We start from the raw sequence: 10,810 nt of genomic DNA, 5'->3' as shown, positions 1-10,810 counted from the left end.
AGGGTCCGTGAATGCAGCAGCAGCAGCAGCGTGTGACGCGCTGCCTCTGAACACTTTCGCTTCCTCCACCCGCTGCAGATGAAACGGACATTTACCAGAAGTTCCGTTAACGGTCTTTATTGACATCGTTTGCAGCGTATTGGCGGGGAAAGCGCACAATGGTAGGACTTTATCACACGGTAAAAGTTCGCACTAAGGAGGAAAGTTAGCTTTAAACCGGCGCTACCGTCAAAACAAACACAGCTGATACAGTTTATGCTAATTACAGCGCGGAGCTAATTATGTATCATTAGCTTGGGAAGTTTCAAACAAAGCCAGAGGTGTAATTTATGATGACGAAGCGTGTCAAACAAAACTTTTTAAAACCCTCAGGACACAGTAAGGTTTCCCGCCACACTAGCTTTAACTTAACTTAAGTAATAAATCAATAAACTGCTTTATATTTTTGTTACAGCTGTTTTATTGAAATCAACTTTGGATCCTGATCCTCCATCAATACAAATATAACCTGGTTTTACTACTTTGTTCTTAATTGTACTGATTAATTAGACAATTGGCAGCAGAAACCACAATGTGGATATTTAAACATTCATTAATCAGAGACTTCAGGGAATCATTTTTAAATGATCTGTTGGGCTGATAATGGAAGTCATGGCTGGGTGTGGTCTTACTGTTACATGGTCTAAAACACTACTTTAAATTTCACCTACAGGATTGAGGATCAATTCTGTATTGTATTTAAATTTGCTGTGAAAATGATGCGGAACCAAGTGATGCAGGGTCAGGCTGGTCTTTGACTTGTTGTTCGCTTCTGTACATATGCACAGTGGAATCACAGAGATTATTTAATCCTGGAAACCTGCCTCGTCTTCGTTTGTCCCACAGGCGTGATCGATCGGACAGAAGACGCCAGCATGTCGTCCTGTGACGCCCTCACCCACCACAGAGAGCTGCTGGTGTCCAGGCTCAGGAGCATCCAGTGCATCCTGGACAACCTGCTGGCATGTGGCTTCCTCTGTGAAGAAGACGTGGAGATAATTCAGCGAACCGCCACCAGACCAGACCAGGTAGAAAAGAAAAACCATGTGACCAGGACATGTTTGAAAAGTCTGTTTCATTTAATGAGTGTTTTCTGCTTTCATCTACTAGGTGCGCAGAATCTTGGAGCTGATCCAGTGCAAAGGGGAGGAGGCCTGTGAATACTTCCTTTTCATTATATATAAAGTATGTGATGCGTACGTAGACCTGCAGCCATGGCTGAAAGAGATCGACTACAGCCCGAGCAGCAATGTAACAGTGCTGAACGTGGTCAACACAGATCCCAGTGAGTATTGCTTTGCCCAATTTCTAATATTTCGTCCACCACGTTCACACACGGGTGATGCAGAGATGGCTTGTAGGGTCCTCCTCCACCTTTGAGACCAACGCCCAGTTCAGTATCATGCACTTGAATCTGCACTCGGCACTATTAAATATCATTTAGTCGCAGTTTAAAAGCCTGGGCTGTATTCACAAAGATTCTAAGAATCCTCCCAGAGCGCTCTTATCTTAGCCTAAAAAAACTTAGTGAGGACTCTTATCTTAAAAGTGATTTCAGGACATTCTCAGAACGACTCAGACTTAGTGAGGAGGCGTGGTTCACCCCACTGCTAAGTGTGATGTATTGTTTTAGGAGATGTGATTGGTTGACAGGAAAAACATGAGAATGCATTCCTAATATAGGGCCCTATAAAATCTGTTTTCATTTTTCCCAAATTCCGTTTTTTCCGTTTTAGTTTTGGGGAAATCTGTTTTTCACAGTATAGTTTTTGGGAATCCCAATTTTTGACCTTATTTTACTACCACAAGCATTGTGTTTTTAATGTAAATGACTAAATTGAATAGAAACTTAAATTTATTGAGGTGACATGGTAACATACAGTATCAAAAACAAGCAGCAAGTGATGAAGCTTTAGTCGACTTATCATAAAACAACCAAACATTTAAACTTCTTCAAGGGGAACTTAAACAAGTTATTTCAGCTGTAGTTAGTCCCTGTGAGCTGCCCTCTCCCACCTACTCACCTCATCTGTGCAATAACTGTTAATATGTTATATCTTATGTTAATTCTCTTGTGTCTTTATTGGTAGTTTTACTTATTATATTTTGTTTTTATTTGTTTTCCTACTTTTAATTCTACTGTCTGTGCTGTTACTGTAACTGTGGGACAAATCTTAATCTTAAATAATTTCCCCTCAGGGATAAATAAAGGAATTCTGACTCTGACCAGAGACGTCACCACTGAAACACATGACTGACAGCCTCTGTGCTGAGATCAGTGAGTGTCTGTCTGTCTTTGAGGAGCTCTGCACTCGGGCCTCTCCAGTAGTTATTAGTATCTTTAAGGTTCCAGTCGACGGAGTGTTGACAGACTCTGTAAAACAACAGTTCACATGTTGCACAGAAGTCGTTCAGGAACTGCTCGGCTCTGTACTGAGGGGCGCAGAGTTTTGCAGTTTTTTTCGGTGACGAAGGCAGAGCTGTATGCAACCGCTTCGCCATGGTTACAGTGTTTTGAAAGGGGAGGGGCTCAGTCTGTGGAAGGGGCTTCTTGTGCCACCTGGATTAGCTTCCCTCCGTGCAGTTTTCCCCGGACATACGATCCTCTTACACACGAAAACGGCGCTACAGTCAAATTATGTCAAATTCCGTGAAATTCCATGTTAAAACGTAAATTCCGTTTTAATCGGCCAATTCCACAATTCCGTGATCGCGGAAATCATAGGGCCCTACAGAGTAGACGGTGACATGAAGTCTTAAATGATGATGTACTAAAAAAACACAAAGGGCCTGGATGTAATTCAGCCTGTATGATATTGGGGATGTGGGACGACTTGCTCGGCTGTCATCAGCTTTCTGTGATAGCTGTCTGTTAAATAGAGGCGCTGGTCTGAGCAGATTGACCTGCAAACAAAAAGGAAACAGGTGAAAGAGAAGGAAAACCAAACTGGACGGAGGAGCAAAGCTCAGTCTGAGCACAGTCAGCTGAGGAGAGAAAAAAGGAGGACATTCAGCCCAGTTATTACGGTACAATCTAAGAGACAGCCGTGAGGGGACGGAGGGCAGCAGATCAACACTTCCTTCCTGCAAAAATGAGGAGTGTGGAAAAGTGATGGTATGTCTGCAATCTAAGATGAGGTCAGTCACAAACATTATAGCCGCTCCACAAACCTGTAGTGTTTTAATAGCTCACTGTCCCCTCCGCTCCGCCATGTCCCCTTTGTTTAAGGGACTCCTAAGCCTCTTAAGTCCTCCTCTCTACTCCTAACAGTTTTTCACCTTAAGACCTCTTTTAAGGGCTAAGATGTTTTGTGAATCACTTTTATCTTTACTAGGATTTAGTCTCAATCGTAAGGGTAAAAATCTTTTCAAACATCACCATTTGGAGAATTTTCTTAGTATTTGACCACTAAGGGAAACTCTTAGCGCTAAGAATCTTTGTGAATACGGACCCTGATCTGCATGTGGCCTTCAGATACTAGCTGAAGTGTGATTGTCTTAAATAGGTTTGTATGTAGCTGGATAACAGTAGGCAAACGTAACATAATGGTCAGAGAAAGTTGAAAATCTCATAATGACATAGACCCTTTATAAATCCATATTTCTTTTGCTGCTGTATTTATGACTTTAGGATGACAGTGGGGTCAGCTCAGGCCACAGCATGTTGTCAATGTTCCACTCCCTCCTATGATCACATGCTCAGTTCCAGGAAGCACGTCGGCACAACAACGCCTTTTTCTTCTCTTTTTAAATTGTGATGGTTGTTTAACAAACTCATGTCTCCTGCTTGTGCACACGTCTGAAAAATCAGTCATGCACACAAGAGATCACATGGAATAAAGACAAACTGTGTCAGAGAATTAAGATTAAGATTAACTTTATTAATCTCTGTGGGGAAATTAAGTCTTTTAAGAATTAGGGTAATGTGGGAAAATGTGTAGGAGAATTAAAATGGTTAACACACATACCTGTTTGTTCTATTGATCAAATAGTATAGATGGATACTAATGTGTTCTGATTAAAAAACAAAAAAACTTGCACAAAAACTATTTATTATTTTCAGTTTCTGAACATAATAAATAGTTTCACAGTGTCTGTGACTGTCCCTTGTGCATTAGCCAAAACATGTGGTTTATTTAAATGGTGCAGAAGGAGAGATTGAATTGTTCCATTTATAAATGTTTGTTTTCGTTTGGTCCTAACCAGCCATACATTCCTTGTCTGTGCGTCCTAGTCAGCAGATACTCTGAGAAGCTGAGAAATGAAATGAGTCGGGACACCAGCTTCATCATGTCGTACGGGCAGCGGGAGGAGACCCGGCTGGAGGACCTGTACACGGACACAGTGATGGAACTGCTGAATGAGTGCAATGAAAGTCTGGGCTTCATGGAGAGTCTGGACCAGCTCCTGGTGGACGACGCTGTTTTTAATCCTCAAGGTGAAGTCCTTTATGTCGTGGGGGATGCAGGCGTGGGAAAATCCATCCTCCTGCAAAAGCTCCAGAACCTCTGGTCCAAGAAGGAGCTGCAGACGGAGGCCATCTTTTTTTTCAAGTTTCGCTGTAGGATGTTCAGCGTCCTTAAAGAAGCAGAGCTGATCTCCCTCAGAGACCTTTTATTTAAATACAACTGCTACCCTGACCTGGATCCTGACAACGAGGTCTTTGATTACATCCTGCGCTTCCCTGAGAAGGTCATCTTTACCTTTGATGGCTTTGATGAAATCCAGGAGGATTTAGACCTGGTGAATGTTCCTGAGATGGTGTCACCAGAAGACAGAGCTAACCCCCTCCAGCTGCTCGTCAGCTTGCTCTGTGGGAAACTGCTGAAGGGTTCTCAGAAGGTGCTGACAGCCCGGACAGGGATCGAGCTCCAAAATAAGGTCATCAAGAAGAAGGTGGTTCTGCGTGGGTTCTCCCCCGCTCACCTAAAGACTTACATCAATCTGCACTTTAAAGAGCAGGAGCACCGAGAGCTGGTGTCAGTTCAGCTGGATGCTAGCCCCCACCTGTGTGGCCTGTGCTCCACCCCGCTGTTCTGCTGGATCGTATTCAAAAGCTTCAGCCACCTGCACACAACCCATGACAGTTTTCATCTGCCCGAAACAAGCATCACGCTCACCGGCATCTTCCTCCTGCTCTCCGAGGTCTTCCTCAGCCGCTCAGCCTCACCGGCACCGGCTCTGCTGAAGAAAAGGGTGCGTTGCACCTCGGAGACATTCAGAGCAGGCCTCAAGCCGCTCGCCGGGTTCGCCAAGCTGGCTCTGCAGAGTGTGGAGAAGGGGAGCTTCATCTGCAGCCAGGAGGAGGTCAGCGTGTGCGGTCTGGCGGAGGAAGACCTGCCCCTGGGCTTTCTCAGACCTGTGAGTGAGTACGATGACAGTGGAAACTCTGCTACGTTTGAATTCCTGCACATCACCCTCCAGTCTTTCCTGGCAGCGTTTGCACTTGTGTTGGATGAGCAGGCTCCTGCCAGCTCCATCCTCAAGTTCTTCACAGAGTGCAGCCGGAAGAAAGAGTCGTCCTGCCTGCCGTTTGATTTCTGTACCCCCGGTTCTTCAAAGCCCAGCGAAAAGAAGCCGTTTGCAACCAACGAGCACCTTCAGTTCATCAATCTGTTCTTGTGTGGACTGCTGTCCAAGACTCACACAAGCCTGATGGGCCACCTGGTCTCTCCTGTGTTATTAAAGAAAAAACAAGCCTTGCTCAAATCCTACCTGTCCACAAGCGTTAGGTCCCACCTGCAGGGCTTACCTCAACACCAGAATAACGAGGGCAAGAAAGTTCACGTTCTGCCCAACTTCCTGTGGATGCTGAGGTGCATCTTCGAGACGGGAAGCAAAGACATCGCCAGGATGACAGCGAAAGGCATCACCACCGGCTTCATCAAGCTGGGATACTGCAACGTGTTCTCAGGCGACTGCACCGCCCTGAACTTTGTGCTGCAGCACCGCAGGAAGCTCCTGGGGCTCGACATGGATAACAACAACATCGGTGACTACGGCGTGAAGCAGCTGAAGCCTTCCTTCTGCAAGATGACAGTAGTGAGGTAAGAGGCTTTACTTTATCAGTCCGCAGTCGTTTCTGCCGATCTTACGTTGTGTCTCATCAGACTGACGACATCTTGTTGCACTCAGGTTGTGCGTCAATCAGCTGTGTGACAGCAGCATTGAGATTCTTGCAGAGGAGCTGTGTAAGCACAAAATTGTGGAAGTTCTAGGGTGAGTAAGCGAAACATCCTTAAAAAACAAAGGCTATGTGCTGACATGTATACATGATCTCCGTGATCAGGGTCTGACAGGTTTTCACTCAAATTAAAATATTTCTCTGCGATGTCTAGGATTTAATTCGACTTCTCTGCAACAGTGTTTTTCACTTTTTCCACAGTATCTGATGTGCATTATTTTCACATTTCTGGGTAATTCTCTGCTAAACAGGGTGTTTTTCCATGATTTCCTCTCATAGTTCGTCAATAAAAATGGAAAAAGGGGACACTTATTCCACTTATATAGTAAATACTGCTACTTATTCCCTGACATTTAGAAGATAGTTATAGATCTCAGTTGTTACTGACAAAGGGGACAACTGCAAAAAACATATTGGCATGTGATTTTTGTTCATACCATCCAAGCCCTAGTAAAATATAAATAAACTTTCCTATTATTTCATGGCACATCATGGACTAAACTATTGATTTTTGAGAATGGTTCTATTAATGAATAAATTAATGAGGGCAGCAGTGGCTCAGTGGTAGTCCAGTGGTTGTCCAATAACCGGAAGGTCGGCGGTTCGACCCCAGCTCCTCCCTAGTCATTGTTGTGTGTCCTTAGGCAAGGCACTTTACCCGCATTGCCTCCAGTGCACTCACTGGTGTATGAATGCATATGAATGGATCGGCGGTGGTCGGAGAGGCCGTAGGCGCACCTTGGCAGCCACGTCTCCGTCAGTCTCCCCCTGGGGAGCTGTGGCTACCACTGGTAGCTTACCACTGCCACTGTGTGAATGTGGTGTGAAAGAATAATGCATCTCAATGTAAGCGCTTTGAGTGCCTACCCAACAGAGCAGAAAAGCGCAATATAAGACCAATGCATTATTATTATTAGGAAAAGATCTAACAGTTTGTCTCGTGTCCTCAGTCTTTACTGCAATCACATCACAGATGTTGGAGCAAAGCTGGTCGCTCAGATAATTGAAGAATGTCCAAAGCTGCGAGTCGTCAAGTATGTTTTTTTTTAATCCTTTACCAAGAACAGATGTAATATTCATGGTACATCAATGTTTTCATACCTGACGCTGTGGCCACTTTGTCCTCAGGATTGGTAAGAACAAGATCACCAGCGTTGGTGGGAGGTATTTAGCCAGTGCGACTAAGAAGAGCACATCCATATTTGACCTGGGGTAAGACTTCATCACTGAAAAACATCTGTTTTGTTTCACACGTTTGTGTTGCTGAGAGCTGTGACGTCTTTGTTTTTCAGGATGTGGGGGAACACCATTGGTGATGAGGGAGCTGAAGCATTTGCTGAAGCTTTGAGGCACCACCCAAGTCTTACAAACCTCAGGTAGGAAGGAGAATAGAAAAAAATAAAAACATAATGCTGATGGTCGTCCCAATCTCCAATTTACTCCATTTCTGTTCCAGCCTGTCAGCCAATGGCATCACATCAAGAGGAGGGAAGTGCCTGGCAGAGGCCCTGAAGGAGAACAGCGTCCTCAGGATTTTCTGGTACGTATGAAGGTCACATAGTTTGAGCTGAAGCTGCATCTCCCTCAAGGTGTTAAGAGTTTATCTGTGCTGCAGGTTGGTGATGAATGAGCTGTCTGACGATGCAGCCCCTCACCTGGCTGAGCTGGTCCAAGCAAACACTGGATTAACACACCTCTGGTAAGCAGCGCTCTGTGTCATGCTGCTGCATGAATGCTGGGAAACTGTTGATCAGAGATCACACACTCATCTGTGTTTGCAGGTTAATCAGCAACCAGTTCACCGTGGATGGGATCAGACAGTTCTCCGAGGCTCTTAGTCACAACACGGAACTCAAAGAAATATGGTAAGAATTTTATTTACAGTGAAATAGACATCTGGTGGCGCAGCCTGGTTCGAGTCTGACTACAGCTACACACTTTTAATTACTGTGATGTGAGCCACTGGCATCTGCAAAGGCTCATGGGAATTGTAGTTTGTAAAGCAGCCCTCTGGAGTGACTCTGTTGCCTGTTTGTGAAACACACAGCACAGGCTGTAACCCTAAAAGACAAACTGATTAGCAGTCATTTAGCCGTCTGCATGTTGTGAATACTTACCTGATGACCTCTGTTGATGTCCCAACAGTGTGAAGGGAAACCAGCTTTCTGAAGAGGAAGAGAAACAGTTTGTGTCAGAGAAACGGCTGCAGTTCCACTAACTGGGCACTCACGCAAGATCTCTGCACTGGCATGTTAGCAGCTAATGCTCAGTGTGTGTGGAACAAGAAGTACAGCCTTCACTTCCTCATGTGTATGTTTTGTATTGTATGTATATGATGCTGTAAGCAGTATTTTATTTATTGTCTGACTTTTACAAGCTTTTTTACCACTTTAACTAAAAAAAAATACTGTCATGTTTATGATTTACTGTGTGTTAAATTTACACAGCACACATACGGTTACACACCATGGCTCACAGCTACCTATAAATAAATTAAGATGAGAGTTCTGCCTCAGTTTTTATAGTTAAGTATGACTCATACTAACTGCCACGTCTACACAAACAGAATAAAGCTTTTTCTGTCTCTAAGCCTGAATACTGTCACTCAAAACTGACATGTTGGAAAAAAATACCAGTTAAGGTGCTGAGAAACTGTTCAGGTTATCTGCACTGTAAAAAAACAACATATAGAATTTACCCGAATAAGGTCATTTGCATTAATTCAAGTAACAAGTACCTAAACTGATCAGCTATAAAAAGACAATTTAAGTCTTTCTAACATTTTTCAGTTCATTACACTACTAACCATGTATAAAAAAACTGAGAAATGTTGACTTGATTAAATGTCTATTTATCTACTTTAAATCATTAAAAATTAACCAATATGATAAATTAACTAATTAAGGTTAGTTAAGACAGTTCTGAGTTTCTCAATTATGAAATGTTTCCTTAGGTCCAAACTGTTTGATGTTGTGACGTTACAGGCTAGCACTCCCATAACACTCCCCGGGTTAGGCTCTACAGCTCAGGCACCTTAAGTCTTAAAGTGTTTGTATATGTTCTCTCAACACATACCTAAAAGCTTCAGTCAAAGGCAAAGGTCCAGGAGCTCCTAACTGGTGAAGAGTCAAGTCTTCAGCTCAAACAGAGGAAGGCCTGAGAGGTGGGCAGAGGACAGAGAGGGGTCACCATTTTAGAATGAAACTCATGCAAATGAGATGATCACATGAGAAAATAATAAGGCATATGACAGGCAGGAAGAAAAATCCCCAAAATATTTGTTCAGCAATTAAAATCTAGCTTATATTCTGGGTATTATATGTATGTATATATATATATTTTTACTATGTATAACACGCATACCTGAAAGCCGCAGACAGCCAAGTCCAACATCTGCAGGTCAGTCGATGGTCAGGACAGAAAACGATCTGGCGACACTTCAGATGCCGTGGGAACAAGTGAGCAAGTCAATCTATGGGTGACAAACAGAAGAGAGGACCTGAGGGTGGGGAAGTGGAAAAGGCTTTACATTTATTTCCATCCAGTTTGTTTGACTCTGTGCGGCACCTCCAGCTTTGTGCAAAGTGGAAACCTGCACAGATAACACAGCTGAAAGCTTCTTAAGTCGTGGCTTTCTGTAGTAAAATACAAATGATAAACCTACCACCATTTCTATCATATCTGATACAATCATTTCTCAGCACCACCCACAAAATCAATACTTTCCTAATAAAAGCCTGTTAATTTGAGACTTGTCATCTGCCCCCTGGTGGATTTATCCACGCTCTGCACTCACTGGTGGAACCCATGAAGGGATGTTTTTTGGAGGAACCACATACTTCATACATTATTCCAGAGTAAACCGTGTTAATATATCAAATATGATCAAATATCTTTGTGTAAGGGTCCAGTAGGTGGCTTAATTGTCTGGTTGGATGGATGAAGATGGAAGCGGCAACAATACACATATTTTAGCACCTGAACACATCAAAAAATAGAAGAAAAATAAGAAAAGAAAGACAAGAAGATGGAAACTAACATGCTGGTTCCGTGCTGGACTGTTTTTAAGCAGACATTAATCTGTCCGTTCTGTCCAGCGGCAACAAAACAACAACAGAAACAAACTTCATGTTAGCTAGTTAGCTAGCCTGACCTCAGGCTACTTGCTGGTGAGGCCTGCAGCGGCTGTTTCCGTGATGCTAATCACATCCACCTCTTTTTTTTTTAACAACACAGACCTGCGAGATAAATTCCCTAAATCTAGCGTGCACATAAACCAATACTGGTATCGATTAGGTAACACCACCCTTTGTGTTTAAAGAGTCATAAAACGCTGCCCGTTCAGTAACGTTACACGCCAGCAGTTAGTCGGCGCCCAGTCGGTTATGTTCATTTCGTCTTGTCTTGATGTTAACAAAAGCTCGATGTCAAACATTCAAACTTTTGCTCCGGCTTGACCGCAACTTTTCTAAAACATCTTACCATTAAATTTAAAACGCAAACATTGATATTCTGCATGTGACACAAGGCGACACATTAACCAGGAGTTCTTTACTTACGGTCACAGCTGCGGAGGATGGCGGCGGC

General features: G+C 43.5%; 1 protein-coding gene across 2 annotated transcripts; it reads left to right on the top strand.

Annotated features, from left to right (window-relative positions):
• The first annotated feature begins 53 nt into the window (after positions 1-53).
• Positions 54-8,636, top strand: nod1 (nucleotide-binding oligomerization domain containing 1). 2 transcript variants are annotated; one of them, XM_028425945.1, is made up of 12 exons: positions 54-161; positions 886-1,067; positions 1,150-1,324; positions 4,274-6,086; positions 6,175-6,258; positions 7,174-7,257; positions 7,352-7,435; positions 7,516-7,599; positions 7,680-7,763; positions 7,839-7,922; positions 8,005-8,088; positions 8,369-8,636. In XM_028425945.1, the coding sequence occupies exons 2-12, from the start codon at positions 915-917 to the stop codon at positions 8,439-8,441; spliced, it is 2,802 nt and encodes a 933-aa protein (XP_028281746.1). In that variant the 5' UTR covers positions 54-161; positions 886-914; the 3' UTR covers positions 8,442-8,636. The 2 variants fall into 2 exon arrangements, with proteins under 2 accessions (XP_028281746.1, XP_028281745.1); XM_028425944.1 differs by lacking the exon at positions 54-161 and adding an exon at positions 729-780.
• The last annotated feature ends 2,174 nt before the right edge of the window (positions 8,637-10,810 follow it).

This window comes from Parambassis ranga, chromosome 16 (genome assembly GCF_900634625.1).
Source record: "Parambassis ranga chromosome 16, fParRan2.1, whole genome shotgun sequence".
NCBI lineage: Eukaryota > Metazoa > Chordata > Actinopteri > Ambassidae > Parambassis > Parambassis ranga.
The sequence above is the reverse complement of the archived record's forward strand: the minus strand, read 5'-3'. Positions and strand labels throughout refer to the sequence as shown.

Bases quoted from the DNA above. Each gene is read 5' to 3' on its own strand.
- nod1 (XM_028425944.1), top strand. From the start codon at position 756: ATGATGCGGAACCAAGTGATGCAGG. The intron at 7,600-7,679 runs GTAGGAAGGAGA...TTTCTGTTCCAG, and splicing joins CCAAGTCTTACAAACCTCAG to CCTGTCAGCCAATGGCATCA. The intron at 7,923-8,004 runs GTAAGCAGCGCT...CTGTGTTTGCAG, and splicing joins ACTGGATTAACACACCTCTG to GTTAATCAGCAACCAGTTCA.